Raw genomic sequence first — 18,500 nt, 5'->3', positions numbered from 1 at the left:
ACTGTAGCCAATAATAGTTGCCCTCCAGTGGGTGGAGAACGTACAACCTGTTAGAATTATAGTATGTTCAGATTCTGTGTTCAGTAGTTCATCATCAGGTAAATCTAATAGGAGTTGGAGGTATTCATGTTATTATGGAAAATTGAGAGAATGGGTGTATTAGTGAGATTCTGCTGGGTCCCAGCACATTCGGGTTTGGAAGGGAATAAAATCGAAGACCAATTAGCCAAAAAAGCTTTGAAACAAGATATAATTGTTATTAATGTTCCACTAGGTAGAGGTGAGGCCAAATGTAAAATCAGAGCCATTTTGATAGATGTGTGGCAGAAGAGATGGAACTCTGAACCCAAGGCCCGCCATTTATATACTGAGTTTGGAAGGGGGATTTAGAAATGTTGTAAACCGTGATTGACCACACACTAAAGCACAGTAGGTGGCAGCATGCACCTTTAATTCTGGTTTGCGGACCGCCATTATGTCATAGAAGAGTTAGAAGCTCAGACCACAGAGTTGAGGCTCGCTCAGGCGGTGTTTTGGCTATACTCTATAATACCATTTTGTATCTCATTTTATTTAACAGTCTGCAATCAAGTTTGTTTAGGTAAATATACACCGCTAGCTAGCTAGTAAACACTGCCAAAAATGCGACCGTTTTTTCTGTTGGGGCTTCTGTTGTCGAACATCACTGCGACGGCGGCGATTGAGCCCATCAGTACCAGCATAGCGGTTGGTATGGCTGCGGCTCTCACCGGCTTTCTCGCAACCTACCAGAACGTGTTTTACTATTTCCACGAATGTTGTAGACCAGAGTGGATCTCCTTCAACAGCTCAGGTACGTTGAACATTTAGTACCGGTGTGTTAACGTTTCTTTTGGGGGGCATTTCCAATTAACGGTGTTGCAACTTTAGGTTTTTTGAACATACCCTAATTTGTATTAAGTAAAGGTATTGTGGTCCTTAGCTACTTGCATATTTTTGGCTCAGTCGGAACACCTCTGGCCCTTAACATTGTAGGCTTTCTGAATATAATTTGCAGTTTTAACTTTAAAATTCTGAAATGCTGAATGACATCCATGTGAAAAACCATGGCCGAACGTAGCCGATTTTGAATGCGATCCCTTTTGTGGCTGTGGTAACGAGTGACAACCAGCAAAGTCAAAATGGGCTATATCGTAAAAATTTATGAACAAATGTAGCTTTTTGGTCTTCATTTCAGGTTGGTGGTGTACTTAGGGTTGTGTTTAAAATCAAATTGTAAGAATATAAATTGTATAAATATGCGGGGTTTAGCCATTTATTAGGCCGCGTTCATCTGCTATTCGGAACTCGGAAATGCCCGATTTTATGTTTCGTTGAACACTGCACGTGTATAACTAATACTAGTTAGCAAATCGGAAATGTCCGAGTTTCATAGTTGCGACTAGTATACCTGGTGACGACCCTTTTGCTACAGATTTGCGTTTCCTGTGTTGTCGCATAATGATTACGTAGGAGGAAATAGCTGACTTGGACTGTTTACGTCTTTGCGTTTCTAAATTATAAACTTGGTAGCTAAATGTTTATTTGAAGTTAAAATGAAAGCAACATACAAAACCTACTTCGTATATTATGTGTTGATATCGAGTGTTTTTGTGAATGCGTTCGAACCAATCTCAACCACATTTATGGTCGGTTTGGGAGTTGCAGCAGTGGGGCGGAAATTATACAATTATGTATATGAAAATTGCGATTCAAAATGGATTGCTTTTAATTCAACAGGTATGTGTACAGCTAAATATTAAATTGTTGATGTGTTAACGTGGTTTACTTAGGCTATTTGATCATGTAGACACAGTCAGTCCTTTTTCGTTTTAATTTTGCCATTGCTTATCGATCTCCACCAATATACCGTTGGCCTACTAAAACGAGGGTTGACTTGGGTCGTTTAAATATTGGGTGGGCGGCTTGAGAAAACGATACCTTAAACCCATAAATGTAGCAGCATTGTGCAGTTTATATCTATAGGCTACATAGAAGTTTGTCATTTATTTTAGGCTATTTGGTGTTGGTGCATAAACCCAAGCTTTAAGGCCTAATTGTACCCGCGCCAAATAGCCTACAACCTAATCGCCAAATGGGAACGCTCAGAAAAATTATTCGATGTAGCCAATAAGAACCAGTAGGCTACGTTTACATGGATGGAAATAATTTGATATTAAACGGATTACGGCAGTAGTCAGATTATGCAATAGTAATGTAAACACCTTACTCTTATCTTAATCGTCGTAAAACCGAAATAAACACTTCGTTTCCTGAACAATCTTTAGAATTATAAGGACAGCTAAACACCTAAATAGGCGTTCCAAATGTGTTTGATCTGCGCATGTATCCTCACCGTTAGCGCAAGCCTGCCAGTTTGGAACGAGTGAAGCAGGTAATTCTATAAATGTAACTTTTATTTAACTCGGCAAGTAATTTAGGAACTTAGTCTTATTTACAATGACGGCCTACACCGGCCAAACCCGGACAATGCTGTGCCAATTGTGCTCTGCCCTATGGGACTAACCGATCACGGCGGGTTGTGTAACAGCCTGGACAGTTATCTATGCCTCTCAGAAGTAGTTCACATCGGGGGACATAACCTGGCAGGGGGTCCTCCCTCAGTTTTTTGTGTGGATCTAAAGCTCATTCTACTAGGGCTGTCCCTGACAATAAAAATCTTGGTCAACCAAGAGTAGTCTTTTCTTTCAACCAATAGATTAATCAACATTTTAAAACTTTTTCCATAATCAACTGTATTTACTGAACTAGTCAGATGCTTTAAGCACACTGTTTGATTAAAAAAAGACACACAAATGACTCAAAGGGAGCTGGAGATCAATGTGCCAATTTCTTACCATTTCTTCCAATTTGCGTGCCAGCTTTGACTTACATATGCACATTTTTGTGGAACAGTTTAATTTAGTTTATAATAGTCTTTGTCTCATTCATTGTCTGTGGTTAATCTACATTCTATCTAATAAAAATTATACAAGTCTAAAAGTTACTTTTATTGCCATTTGCCAACTATATAATAATGACCTACATAAAGCCAATATAACATTGCAGCCTGCAGGTAGAAATTAAACATAAATATCATATAAATTGCATGGCCTGTCTGCAACGATCTTGAAACATTGTATCAACTATCAACTGGGTCGCCTCAACTTGTGCTAGCAAACTTGAGACATTGTATAAAATATTCTGGGCCCTCAGTTTCCAGTGCCAGTGATCTCGGGACAGACACATCTCTAGGCTTCTTGTGCAAGGGATAAGAAGTAATCAGGTATTTTATGATGTTTCCACTGGATCAGAGCATTACATTTTTTGCTTTGGTTATCTAAAGGGAGAGCTGGAAATACTGTTCAAATTCTTTAAGGACCTGTTGTCATTCACAATTGATTGTCAAAATAATTTGTTTACTTGCTGTTTGAAGGTGAAGAGAAATTACTTTGAGAAGCTCCACAGCTCATTAGTGGAGGTAAGCTAAGACAATCAGAAATACTAGCAGACATCCCCAAATGGGCACGTTACAAACAAAAGACGATTAATAAATTGACACAACTCATAAATGTAATGAAATCAACCAAACTTGTTTCTCACAAGTGTAGCATAGGTTGTGAGTTCTGCAAAACACATGTCCACTCCGACAATGAGAATTAATGGTAAATGACTAATAAAAATATATTGGATGCATTAACAGAAATTACCATAACCAAACAAACATTGCAGATTAGACATTTTGGGAATTAATGGTAAATGTGGGCTACTACTGGTGATGTATGTAATGGGGAATTGATAGGCACAGCAAACAATGCACACAATGAAGTTACGAAACAATGAATACCCACGAAATAGCGGAAGAGAGATCTGCATCTGAGCCACAATACCCATATTCTTGGACCGTCGCATCCCGCGGCCTCGTCAATGGATTAGTCCACTGAGACGGGCACAAATCACACGTGTCTCTTGTGCCATGAAAGAAAAATAAATCTATTTGTGACTGCTCGACTAAAATAAAAAATTCAATACAGACCCCTTTTGTCATACAGTAGGCTATACCAAAAACGCACCCGTCCCAAGTGAAAGTTGCGCCCCTGTTTCACATACAAACATATGTCCAAACTCCGTATCCAATATGCTTCCAAAAAAATAACATGGTAGAATATTTTTTTTTATTTTTCTGTATTTATCATGTACCCCAATTTCAGATGTCCATGTAAACAGGATTATTAGGGAAATCCTTGCAAAGCATGTAAACTTTTCAATCAATCTATTATATTAATCTAACTATCCACAATAATCCACAATTATTGCATGTATGTAACTGTACAATTGTCTGAGTTTAAGTCAATACGAGAAAATCTGTGAAATAATAAGGGAGGGCCTGAAAAGTCATGTTTGCTGAAGATTTGAATTGGTAAAAGAGGACGATTGATTTCTATTTTATTATTGTGAGGCAGTATACACATTTGACAGGTACAAGACATGGACTTCAAATAGGCCTATGCACGTCAAGGGAACTGTAGTCTAGGCTATTGTTCAGATGGGTAGAATGGCAACTAAAATCTGGACACTAAGTGTGTAACCTCTCACATAGCTTTAATAGTAACTCCTACAGAATTAAGCATTTTTTGCCTTAAAATGATACACCAAATGTAGGCACAATTTTGACTCAGGAACAGGAGTGGAGAAATATGATTTCTTTCATTCAGCATCTTGAGAGAATGCGCAGTTAGCACCTCTACAGACAGTATCTATCTTTATCAGCATCAGAAAAGCTAAAAGTATTTCAACCAAATAAAATATACATCCAAGCCGAACTGAAATCTTATCAGAAACATGTTGGGTCGTTTTCACAGCTTTCTATTTCCTTACAACGGTCAAACTGAAATTTGAAACATATAGTCTTACATTTTTTATTTTTTTATTATTACATCTTCTTCCCGGTCCCTAAACATATTTGCTCCAAGTAAGAATCAGAGATGATCGAGAACTTTACTGATGTCAACTAAATTTAAAGCATTCATTATGTCAATTTATGACATTATTCTGGTGAGCAAGGGTTTGTTTAGTCTTTCAGGGCAACATATAATGACAGAAGAGAAGAAGCTGCAAGTATCTAGTTATAGGCCCAGAAGTTGACTAACAGATCACCTACCAAAATGTTGGAAATCATAAGTAGAAACCGCCCATCTAAATCAGGCAAAAAAAATATCCTACAACACCTGACAAAAGATCGTTCCGTCATCTGACTGTAGCCTACAACAAGCAGCTGACCCGTGCACCACTAGCCTGCTTAGCAGCTGTGTCCTACATGTGTAACTAATCATGTTATTAAGATAACCACCACTATAATTTGTATAGAATTAATGGTAGTGTATTCGTAGCACGTCCCATTCATTGACACTTAATAATCAACTCCTTCCCTGTCATCAGGTTTGGAAGCGGCCCTAGATCAGAAGCTGTTTGGTCAACATGTTGCCTCAAAAGTCATCCAGAAAGCTGTAACGGGTTTCATGAACAATAAAAACCCTAAAAAGCCCCTGGTGCTCTCTCTACATGGCTGGACTGGCACAGGGAAGAACTTCGTCAGCCAGTTGATAGCTGAAAACGTCTACAAGGAGGGCATGGCCAGCAGTTTCATCCATCAGTTTGTTTCTACAGCTCATTTCCCTCATCTGAGTCAGATTGAGGACTACAAGGTAAGACAAGTATTTTGTTATATTGAAATGTAATCCCCAGTAACCGTGGCAGTGAAGTTATCAATGGAGAATTAGGCTGTAAAAAAAAAAAACGCTCTAATGCATATTCTATATCAGTGGTATTCAAATCTTACCCTACGAGGTCCGGAATACTACTGGTTTTCTGTTCTACCTGATAATTAATTGCACCCACCTGGTGTCCCAGGTCTAAATCGGTCCCTGGTTAGATGGGAAGAATGAAGGAGGGTTCTATATGATACAGGATGTACAGTACCATTCAAAAGTTGGGCTACCTACTCATTCAAGGGTTTTACTTTATTTTTTACTATTTTCTACGTTGTAGAATAATAGTAAAGACATAAAAACTATGAAATTACACATGGAATCATGTAGTAACCAAAAAAGTGTTAAGAAAATCTAAATATATTTTAGATTCTTCAAAGTAGCCACCATTTGCATTTGACAGCTTTGCACACTTGGCATGCTTTGCACACTTGGCATCCTCTCAACCAGCTTCACCTGGAATGATTTTTCAACAGTCTTGAAGGAGTTCCCACATATCCTGAGCACTTGTTGGCTACTTTTTCTTCACTCTGCAGTCTAACTCATCCCAAACCATCTCATTTGGGTTGAGGTCAGATTATTGTGGAGGCCAGGTCATCTAATGCATCATTTCATCACTCTCCTTGGTCAAATAGCCCTCACTGACAGTGTCACCAGAAAAGCACCCCCACACCACCACCTCCATGCTTCACGGTGGGAACCGCACATGCAGAGATCATCCGTTCACCCACTGCGTCTCACAAAGACACGGCGGTTGGAACCAAAAATCTCTAATTTCGATTCAGCAGACCAAAGGACAGATTTCGACCGGCCTAATGTCTATTGCTCGTGTTTCTTGGACCAAGCAAGTCTCTTATTATTATTGGTGTTCTTTAGTAGTGGTTTCTTTGCAGAAAATCGACCATGAAGGCCTGATTCACGCAGTGTCCTCTGAACTGTTGATGTGTCGGTTACTTGAAGTTTGATGCATTTATTTGGGCTGCAATTTCTGAGGCTGGTAACTATAATGAAATTATCCTCTGCAGCAGATAACTCTGGGTCTTCCTTTCCTGTGGCGGTCTTTATGAGAGCCAGTTCCATCATAGCGCTTGATGGTTTTTGCGACCGCACTTGAAGAAACTTTCAAAGTTCTTGACATTTTCCGGATTTACTGACCTTCATGTCTTTAACTAATGATGGACTGTTTCTCTTTTTGTATTTGAGCTGTTCTTGCCATAATATGGACTATTTGATAAAAATTTGATAAAAGACCATCTTCTGTATACCACCCCTACCTTGTCACAACACAACTGATTGGGTCAAACACATTAAGAAGGAAAGACATTTACTTTTAACAAGGCACACCTGTTAATTGAAATGCATTCCAGGTAACTATCTCAAGAAGCTGGTCGAGATAATTCCAAGAGTGTGCAAAGCTGCATCAAAGCGAAGGGTGGCTACTTTGAAGAATCTCAAATATAAACTATATTTTGACTTTTTTTAAAAAACACTTTTTTTTGGTTACTGCATGATTCCCTATCTGTTAATTCATAGTTTTGATGTCTTCACTATTATTCTACAATATAGGAAATAGTCAAAATAAAGAAAAGTCTTGAATGAGTAGGTGTGTCTAAACTTTTGACTGGTACTGCATGTCTGTGTTTAAAAAAAAATGTTTTAGAAATAGCTTACAGCAAAGCCGCAAAATATATCTTCACTGCTGTAGATAAGTCTGTTTAAACTGTTGTGACCATCCCCCAGTCTCAGCTGCAGCAGTGGGTCAAAGGCAATGTCACCAACTGCCCACGTTCCATGTTCATCTTTGACGAGATGGACAAGATGCACCCTGGCCTGATCGACTGTATAAAGCCCTACTTGGATTACTACGAAAATCTCGACGGGGTCTCCTACCGCCAAGCCATCTTCATCTTCCTCAGGTAGGCCAGACAGACCAGCAGTGTGTGATAAGAATTCATGTGTTGTTTTTGGAGACTTTTGTATTTTTTTAAACTGGATTTACAGTCCAAATATATTAGACATCCATCATCCTATCTTTCCCACAACTTAACGACTCGTTGTAGTAACCATGGTTTTACTTACCTAAACGTCAGCTGTCAATCAGATACGGCTCCCAAAACTAAACTTCAGTTACTTCAGATTTTTTTATTTTGCAAATAAAATCACCACACATGAACCTAATGCATTTATAAACTACCCCATGTCCGGACCAGTGAGGAAGAAAAAGAAAGTTGAACCCAGCTTAAAGTGGCAATATGCAACTTTTATGGGCGACCTGACCAAATTCATAGAAATGTGAGTTATAGACTTATAATTCTACTTGAAAGCGAGTCTAAGAAGTAGTAGATCTGTTATGTGATTACTTTCTATGCTTCCAATTCACAAGTTTTGTTTTTGTTTCTTACTTTCGGTTTTGTACACCAGCTTCGAGCAGCTGAAACTACAATATTGTTAGTTGTAGAAAATTTATTTCACAGCTGTTTAGAGGGTACAATGATTGCGACAAAATAAGCTAGTATAGTGTAGACCAACTGAAATTAGGCAAACTATTCGTTTTAGCAACCAGGAAATGGCAACTTTAATATCTACTAGTTTGTTTTGCTCATGTCCATAGCAACGCTGGAGGAGAGCACATCACGCAGGTGGCCCTGGACTTCTGGAAAGCAGGTCGAGACCGAGAGGAGATACAATTGCATGACTTAGAACCAGCTCTCTCCCTGTCCGTGTTCAACAACAAGAAGAGTAAGCCACCTCTTTGCCATCCTTCTTTAGGGCTGAAGTCTAACTTATGCACTTTGGTAACTCTATTCATGGTGTTTTTTACATTGGATAAAAGCAGAGACACAGAGCTACAAAACGGTATATCATACACTGCATTTTAGGAACAATGGGAAAGTAGTTCTGCTTTGAAAGTTGATAAACTTGTAACCTCACTTTTGAGAAAATGGCCTTGGAATGTTTTGGTACATACTGGAGAGTTCTTCTTTGTCTACACCCATTCAGCATTGTTCACACCCTCTTAAGCTTTAGCTCCACCAATCTCTTTAAGGTTTGATCTGAGCATTCTGTCCTAACAGCGGTCAAGCATCCAAGCTAACTGGCTAACAGTTGTGACATTTTATTAAAATGGGCACATGCATAGTGGAGTATTTTGTTAGGACATGTAGCTAGCTAGCTAAACAATGAACCATAATCCCAACTCATGACGTTACTATCCTGAATGAATCTGCAGGCAGCTAACCAACCAGGTTCAATGTTAGCTAGCTAACATTAGGCTATAGCTAACCAAGCAAATGGCTCTGAAATACGAAATAATAAGATCATACATGTTAGCTAGCGAGCCAGCCAGCCAGCTAACGTTGGCTAGCTAGCTAACAGTACACTAACTTGAAATGAAAACGACTTTGTCAAAATTAGAAACGTGCAATGTCTGAAAATGTAGCTAGCTAGACTATCTTACCTTTATACATCATGGTTGGACACTTCTCCCTGTTATGGATGCCATGGTTGCCCTTAGTTAGAAGATGTAATCCGGAGACAGGTGTTTTCTGCATCTCCTTAGCTATCATAATCTAATTCCATTGATTTCAAAACTCTGTCCTCCAGAGTGGAGAGCAACACAATCATGGCTAGTGGGAAGGTTGCCTCTTTTTCTGTGGCTAAACCAACTAGACTCGTAATTTAACAATTTTATTCATATTTACAGATGGCATAAAAAAATGTATTAAGGCACATGAAAGTTCACATGTTCCAGAAGGCATTTCTGCCCAAAAATGAATTTTGATAAATAAAAAAATAAAAATATTACTTTCAAATGGCTCATGTGAAGTAGTGACCTGCGACATACGCCTAGTTTCCTGAAACGGATCACATGTTTCTCTAAGGTCAGGATTTTCTACTTTGTTACTACAGCTGGGGTTTGAAGACTGGGGATGTTATTGGAGTCTTTTCAGACCTTCAATACAAAGATTACCTGTGATGTCTATATTCTGTCCATCTGCCTTTCTTGTCCCTGCCCATCTTATGACTATCCTTACCCCCTAGGCACTTGTGTACATCTGAGAGGATTGGGTAAGCAAATGGTGGTAGCTTCTTCTTGCCCATCTCATGACTGTGTCCCTCCCTCCCTTTCCCTGTGTAGGTGGGTTGTGGCACACCAGTCTCATAGACAAGAACCTAGTTGACTTCTTTGTCCCCTTCCTGCCTCTGGAGTTCAGACACGTGCTGCTGTGTGGCATGGCAGAGATGTCTGCCAAGGGCCTGAAGCCTGACCAGGACGTGGTCGACCAGATGGCCAGAGACTTGGTCTATTTCCCAAAGAGCGAGAAAATCTTCTCCGGCAAGGGCTGCAAGACCATCGGTGGCAAGCTAGATTACTACACGTAGTGCGTGTTTGAGATCGACTACGTTGCTGCCGGCGGCTGCAGACTGACTGATCTAATCATAATGAGTGGTAATTTAGGATGAAAGGTGGTTCGCAGGTCTGATCAGTTGGTTTGCATTGTTGACGGCAATGTAGACTATCTCAGAGGGAACAGCTACTTCGTCTAGCTACCTCCTGCTCTACTAGGTGCACTTTCTTAAGGAGAACATCTCTGCCAGTCGGAGTGAGGAAGTCAGTGACTGAACTCAAAGAGGATGATGACCCGCCCATCAGGTCTCCCAATGTCAACACAACCATGTGGAAGACATCAATGGTCTCTTTCTGTTGTCACTTCTCCCTGAAGATGGACTACTGAGAGAGAGGAGGGCAAATTTTAAAAGGAGAGAGAAAAAAACACTGAGGGGAAATGCAATTTTTAACCAATCAAGGTGCTTGGTCCTGACATGTATTCTGTGAATGAATATCTCCAAATAATGATTTCCTTTTTCATGGAATTCTGCTGCACATGAACTATGGCAAGTGAAAATGAGTTGTGTATTAGAAACAAATGTGGTTTAAAGTTACAATCTCTAAATCATTTTTCAGCCAAACGGCAGCCCTGACACTTGGTTTGCTTTCAATCTGAGGGGTGCTGGGGCCCGACAAATGTAACAACTCTCCAAACGGCAGATGGAGCTATGGATGCAAGGACTCTCATTCCATGATGAGATCAACGTGACGGTTATATTCTTCAAGAAACAATGAGTACATATTGTTAATGGAAATAAAAATTGGACGGCTGTAACTATTTCAGCTTGCCCCTTTAATTGTCATTGAAAATCTAGCACCTGAAATATTGTGTATGTGGTTCACTGGATACCCATTAATTGTTTATTTTGTTTCTGTTGTTAGTATCCAGTTTACCAATACCTAAACATAGAAAAATCTGCCTTAAAACTTGCATCTATTTTGCCTTTGTTTTTAATCCTAACTCATTCACCAGAAGAATTGTATACATTTCAAAATCTGTAAGTTTATCTTTGTGGGTATACAAGTATTTCGTTCAGTTCACCAATTTTATGACACATTTTTCAAGGTTGATCCAGATTTGTCCTAAATCATTTAATTGAGTAGTCCAACATTCCATCTTGATTAAATGCCTGCAACGAAGTAAATCCAATTGTAATTTGTTTTAATTTAACTTGATGTTTTATGTATAAATGTATACCGTGCCTTAGTTGGCATACTGTTCCCGGTCTAAACAATGCACAAAATAATTACAGGAAGGAAGTTTCACAATTTTTCATTAAAAAGTTTTTACATGGGAAAAAGCTGTTTCGTTTGAGTAAATGAAATATCAAACATTTTTGAAGGTAATGTAAGAACTACTACGTTTAAGTCAGGACATCATTGGAGGCATATTTGTACATTTTACACTCAAAGCATTCTAGCTTGCTCATTTAAGCCTTTTTTGGGGTGTTATATTCATGCGAGACCATAATTTAGCCGGGATTTTAGTCAATGGGACAGGTTGTAGGCTTATCTGATCTAGTCCAGAAGTGAAATATCTTTCTCATCTCTTCTCACCTCCCCGGATCCTGGCCTGCAGGGAGGTCAGCTCCACGCTCTTCACCCCTTATCTCTTCTGCCTCCTGGTGATCTTGATCAGATCGAGGGCTGTCATAACGTTGGTCATCACTAACATCAGCAGCACTACGACTAGTCTGATGGTGAAAGCTGTCAGGATTGGCTTCAATAGAAACACAAAATGAGGGGATTGATCATCAGCAAATCTGATCTAGGATCAGTTTTGCTTTTTTGACCGTGTTGAATAAGATTACATGGACAGTGGAGACCTAATCTTAGATTAGCAGTCTCCTACTCTTAGACACTAAGAAAACGGGCCCAAATCTAAGCGTCTGTGGAAAGCTGTCAATATTGACAAAGTCAAAAAGTTAGTTACATGTTCAGTTTACCTGTGTCAATGAGGGAGTGGAACTCACTCAGTGAAGTTGACAGGAAAAAGTACTTATGAACACAGGTGTAGTTCCTTTGGTGGAAGTAATCTATAGCAGGGAAGAGGAAGGCAGCAGAGTGATTGACAGCTGGCTGAGTGCGTTCTGTTGGAGCCGGTGAACGTGAGAAGGAAGGAGCCTCCTGGGTACTGTGATGGTGAAGCTGTAGCCCCATAACACCTCTGTCTCCTGGAGAGACCCCCCCTCCCGCCATTGGGGCAATCTACACAATACCCCACAATGACAAAGCGCAAACAGGTTTTTAGAAATTTTAACAAATCTATTAATATTAAAAAACAAATACCTTATTTACCTAAGTATTCAGACCCGTTGCTGTGAGACATGAAATTGAAGTCGAGTGCATTCTTTTTCCATTGATCATCCTTGAGATGTTTCTATAACTTGATTGGAGTCCACCTGATGTAAATTCAATTGACTGGACATGATTTGGAAAGGCACACATCTGTTTATATAAGGTTCCACAGTTGACAGTGCATGTCAGAGCAAAAACCAAGCCATGAGGTCGAAGGAATTGTCCGTAGATCTCCGAGACAGGATTGTGTCAGGCACAGATCTGGGGAAGGGTACCAGAAAATGTCTGCAGCATTAAAGGATCCCAAGAACACAGTGGCCTTCATCATTCTTAAATGGAAGACATTTGGAACCACCAAGACTCTTCCTAGAGCTGGCAGCCTGGTAAAACTGAGCAATTGGAGAAGGGCCTTGGTCAGGGAAGTGACCAAGAACCCAATGAGCTCCTGAGTTCCTCTGTGGAGATGGGAGAACCTTTCAGAAGGACAACCATCTCTGCAGCACTCCACCAATCAGGCCTTTATGGTAGAGCGGTCAGACAGAAGCCACTCCTCAGTAAAAGGCACAGGACAGCCTGTTTGGAGTTTGCCAAAAGGCACCTCAAGGATTCGTACCATGAGAAACAAAATTCTCTGGTCTGATGAAACTAAGATTTAATTTTCTTTGCAACAAAAAAAAGAACATTGACCAATACATTGTTTTCAAAGTAGCCCAATTTGGCAGGTACAGGTAACTGCATACTTGGAGTGTATCTGAAAGTGAGCATTGCAAAAGAAGTGGGTGGATCAACAGGGATGGGTGTAACATCAGTGCTTCATTACTTGACAGCCATAGCCGGGTGCCCCGCGGTCAGCTTAATGTTTATATAGCAGGTTAAGAGAACTAACATAGAAGAGAATTAACTAGGCAGGTTATGAGAACAAACGTAGCAGGAGATTAGGAGAATGAGTTTAAGGTTAGGAAATGCGTTATGGGTTAGGTTTAGGTTTAGCTAAAATGCTATGGTTGTCGACAATGGACTCATCGTGCAGCCCAATCAGCCACGCAAAATGATCTTGAGTGGATAAACCCCCTTGGCTCAGTTGGTAGAGCATGGCGTTTGCAACGCCAGGGTTGTGGGTTCATTTCCCACGGGGGGACCAGGGTTCAATTCCCACGGGGGGACCAGGATGAATATGTATGAACTTTCCAATTTGTAAGTCGCTCTGGATAAGAGCGTCTGCTAAATGACTTAAATGTAAATGATAAAAATCGGCCCAATTATCTGATTTGCTTTCCATACACCCACTTCTGTTGACACAACCACTTTCCGACACACTCCATGTATGCAGTTACCTCAGAGTTTCTAAACCCAGTGAAGAATTCTTCCTTACTTGTTAAATTTCTCGAAATCAAAAGGCACAACCTAGATTCGAGCCGATGTCTTCAGTAGTTCAACATGTTATTACTCCAACCTTGTGAAAGTGACAAGCTAACATGTTTTCATTTTTGTCAAAAACAACTTTATAATGAAGGGGTGCCTTTGATTTGATGACCTGCAAATGTGCAGTTCGGTGCAAGACAACCGTTAGACCCGATTATGTGTTTCTATACATGAACTTAGCTAGCCAACGTCGCCATAATATCGCCTACAAGTGTGATCTGGGATTTCTATTGGAGAAGCATTCCTTTTATTTTTTCATTTTTACCCCTTTTTCTCCATAATTTCGTGATATCCAATTGGTATACGGACTCAGGAGAGGCGAATGTCGAGAGCCATGCGTCCTCCGAAACACGACACTGCTTGGCAGATGATGAATCACACGTCACGATCTGGCGGTCCAACAGACGAATCTGGGTTTACAGAAATGGTTTGTCGAGATCGGTGTGGAAAAAGTTGACTGGCCTGCACAGAGCCTTGACCTCAACCCCATCGAGCACCTTTGGGATGAATTGGAACGCCGACTTTGAGCCAGGCCTAATCGCTCAACATCAATGCCAGACCTCACTAATGCTATTGTGGCTGAATGGAAGCAAGTCCCCTCAGCAATGTTCCAACGTCTAGTGGAAAGCCTTCCCAGAAGAGTGGGGGCTGTAATAGCAGCAAAGGGGTGACCAACTCCATTTTAATTACATTTAAATCATTTAGCAGACGCTCTTATCCAGAGCGACTTACAAATTGGAAAGTTCATACATATTCATCCTGGTCCCCCCGTGGGAATTGAACCCTGGTCCCCCCCGTGGGAATTGAACCCATAACCCTGGCGTTGCAAGCGCCATGCTCTACCAACTGAGCCACACAGGACCACGATGCCCATGATTTTGGAATTAAATGTTCGACGAGCAGGTGTCCGCATACCTTTGGTCGTGTAGTTTGCCTTTAGATTTCGAGAGAATGAACAACTAAGGAAGAATTTTTCACTTCTTTTATTGACTTCCCAAACCCCGGCCTGGTCTGTTTGGTCTGTTTCGCAAGTGTTCCTTAAAGTCTTGTGATGTTGCGCCTTTGGGTTTAGAAACCCTGTGGTTTTAGCCTAGTCTTGCTAACACCAGCCTCTCTAGCTTGCTGTGTAGTCACATGGGTCACAAGTCAGCCATGCTAGTTTTAGCTCATGTGGTGCTTTCAAGACAACAAGGAACTCTGGGAAAGGAGAAAATGGCAGTGAAGTTTCAATAAGATGGCATGTCAAGTGGAGATGAGAGTGAGAAGAATTGGATTACATTGGAGAATACAAAAGGACATAGAAGTAAAGTGGTAGTGGAATGTAGTAAATTCAAGCCTAGTTCTGATTCTTTTTTGGTCAGAGTAAGTGTTTTGGATAGATGTTAACTGGGAGATCCGATTGAAGTCTCTGTAAAAATTGAGGATGAGGTGGCGCCGATGAAAATAACGACAAATGGGTTTATTTAGTTGTGTATCTATGGCACATCTATGGAACGGAAAGAGCGTGTTATGTGCCAAAAGAATATATCGGAATGGAATGTGTTGTGGGTAGATCTTCGAAGCAGGGCACCTATCAAGGGTGTTATCTTTGGGGTGTCGCTAGAAGTAAAAGCAAAGGATTATTTTGACTATAACAAATACTCAGATGAAACATATTGTGCTATTTATCACAGACTACTTTCTCCTCTAATGCATCTTCACTGTCTGTTTCCTGGCCTCTCTTCCTCACCAGTGTCATGTTTAAAGGTATGATCAAGAGCCTCACAAACGCTATATCGTTTGGTCACTGTGCTGCCACAGAATGAAAAGGCCTCAAAAAAGCTTTATATACCAGCGCTGTGAGAAAAGTTCTATATTTTATTGAAACAACATTGTGATTGTTAATGAGAATGCCAACAGGTGTGGTTCCTGTGGGGGAAAGATTCTATAGGGGAAAAGTTCCCGTGGGGGTTAGCATGGAAGCCAAGAAGGGGAGTGAGGTGTGTGTGTGCACGCTCAAATACACATGCATGTGGGGGTCTGGGAGAGGAAGTGTGTCCTTCTGATGAATGTGCATGTGCCTGAACTCAATTTTATACACTAATTGTAGTCTCGCCCATTCATTTCTAATGACCAGTCATTTTTGACCGGGAACACCACAGGTGTACAAAAGTGAAATAAAACACCCAAAATGTAAAGAAAATCATCAAAATGTATTTTTTGTGTTCAGATGCCCTGTGTGGACAAAGTCATGGAACCTTATGACAATCAGATTAAATGAACTACATTTTTCAGAGAGAGAACTTGTAAATCGGTCCAATTCGACCGGAACAGAGCAGGAGTGTTAAAATGTACTTAAGTAGTGGTGGAAAAAGCCTTCCTGCAGTGTGATAAATGCAAAATATTTGGTCATGTGTCAAGTGTATGACGGGAGGGGTATCTATGCCAGCTGAGCCTAAATTCTGCAATTGTGGTGGTGAACATGCACCCGAACTTCTGAAGTGTCCTGTTTGGGCGAAGGAGACCGAGGCAGTAAGAATAAGGGCTGTCCAGCACGTCTCCTATGCAGAGGCATTGAGAAGAGAGGAATAAAGGAGTGAAGTTGAAGAAATAATGGTAGTAGGAATAGAGACACATAGAGACACCAGATAATATTTTTTGTCAACAGAGGGTTGCATGTTAAGAAGGTGGACTTTGTAGCATTTATTGCATTGGTTATCAACTGCACTGCGCAAACAGAGGGGAAATCAGAGAAAATAGGCATCATTGTGAGTGCGGCTGAGCGTTATTTGGGACTCAAGGATTTTACAGCAGAGACATTACAAGGAATCCTGTCTGTTTAGGGATCGCGCAATGGAATATTTTTTGTTTCAATGACCCATGCAGTAGGTGGCGTCAATACACCAATAGGTGTAGCCATAAAACTTTAAAGAAAAAGGGGAACAAACGACGTCAAATCATGACGTCATTGAGCTTCAGGTCGGGAAGTCGTTGCCTGTTCAAAACAACTGGGAACTAGGGAAAATACGAGGTCAAATCATGACGGCATTGATCTTCAGGTCGGAGCTCAAGAAAGAGGCCCGAATTCCAGAGTTGGATGACCGTCCTCGACTAACCTGTACCCCCTGTATATAGCCTCGTTATTGTTATTTCATTGTGTTACTTTTTTTTTTTTTTTTTTCACTTTAGTTAATTTAGTAAATGTTTTCTTAACTCTATTTCTTCAACTGAATTGTTGGTTAAGTGCTTGTAAGTAAGCATTTCACGGTTAAGTCTACACCTGTTGTATTCGGCGCATGCGACAAATAGAATTTGATTTGATTCAAATATATTTTTTCCAGTCTGAGTTTGTTTTTTCCCACGAGTTCCCAGTTATCTTGAACGTAATGAAGTCTCAAGTCGTAGATGTTCGAGTGTTTCTTGTGTTTTGCATGTTACTGTTTAATAAAAAATAATAAACAAAAAATAAAGTTGTTTGAACGCGACTTTTGCTGTCGCATAATGATTACGTAGGAGGAAGGACCGTAGCTGATTTGCACTCCCGTTTTAACACTCCTAAATGATAAGCTAGGTAGCTACATTTTCATTTTAAGAGAACATGAGAGTAACATACATCTTGTTCGGATATTATGTTTTGATATCGAGTGTTCTTGTGAATGCGTTCGAACCAATCTCAACCACAATTGTCGGTGCGGGAGTAACGTTAGGCCTAGCAGCAGTGGGGCAGAAAATGTACAATCATTTACATGAAAGTTGCGAGCCAAAATGGGTTGCTTTTAATTCAACAGGTATGTGTACACTACAGCTACATATTAAATGGTTGTGTTAACGTGGTTTACTTAGGCTATTTGATCATGTAGACACAGTCAGTCCTTTTTCGTTTTAGTCTTCCAATTGCTTATTGATCTCCACCAATATACCATTGGCCTACTTTAGTGGGTCATGAAATATTGTGTGGATAAAGGGCGGAAAGGTGACGGGCAGCTTAAAAAAAGAAAACAATACCTAAAATCTATAAATGTATAATTCTTGTGAAATGTACAGTACCAGTCAACATTTTGGACACACCTAGTCATTCAAGGGTTTTTCTTTATTTTACTATTTTCTCCATTGTAAAATAATAGTGAAGACATCAAAACTATGAAATAACGCATATGGAATCATTCAGTAACCGAAAAAGTGTTAAACAAATAAAAATGTATTTTATATTTGAGATTCTTCAAAGTAGCCACCCTTTGCCTTGATGACAGCTTTGCACCCTCTTGGCATTTTCTCAACCAGCTTCTTGAGGTAGTCACCTGGAATGCATTTCAATTCACAGGTGTGCCTTGTTAAAAGTTCATTTGTGGAATTTCTTGTGTTGTGTTACGACAAGGTAGTGGTGGTATACAGAAGATAGCCCTATTTGGTAAAAGACCAAGGCCATATTATGGCAAGAACAGCTCAAATAAGCAAAGAGATACGACAGTCCATCATTACTTTGACATTAAGTTCAGTCAATCCTTAAAATTTCAAAAACTTTTAACATTTCTTCAAGTGCAGTCTAAAAAAACCATCACTCACTATGATGAAACTGGCTCTCATAAGGACCGCCACAGGAAAGGAAGACCTAGTGTTACCTCTGC

At 40.2% G+C, this 18,500-nt stretch overlaps 1 protein-coding gene across 5 annotated transcripts in view; it reads left to right on the top strand.

The window, feature by feature from the left end:
* The first annotated feature begins 458 nt into the window (after positions 1-458).
* Positions 459-18,500, top strand: part of LOC129863713 (torsin-1A-like) — a 28,327-nt gene continuing 10,285 nt past the window's right edge. Inside the window, exons 1-5 of one of the 5 annotated variants that reach the window (XM_055935903.1) lie at positions 463-832; positions 5,458-5,723; positions 7,527-7,702; positions 8,398-8,525; positions 9,925-11,477. In XM_055935903.1, the coding sequence (XP_055791878.1) occupies positions 643-832; positions 5,458-5,723; positions 7,527-7,702; positions 8,398-8,525; positions 9,925-10,169 (1,005 nt within the window). In that variant the 5' untranslated portion in view covers positions 463-642 and the 3' untranslated portion in view covers positions 10,170-11,477. Of the gene's footprint in view, positions 833-1,377; positions 1,759-5,457; positions 5,724-7,526; positions 7,703-8,375; positions 8,526-9,924; positions 11,478-17,380; positions 17,664-18,500 lie in introns of those variants that run through there. The other 4 variants (XM_055935906.1, XM_055935907.1, XM_055935905.1 and 1 more) reach the window with 4 other exon arrangements.

Source organism: Salvelinus fontinalis, chromosome 10, assembly GCF_029448725.1.
Source record: "Salvelinus fontinalis isolate EN_2023a chromosome 10, ASM2944872v1, whole genome shotgun sequence".
Lineage (NCBI taxonomy): Eukaryota > Metazoa > Chordata > Actinopteri > Salmoniformes > Salmonidae > Salvelinus > Salvelinus fontinalis.
Note: the sequence above shows the minus strand (reverse complement) of the source record. Positions and strands in the feature narration are given on the sequence as shown.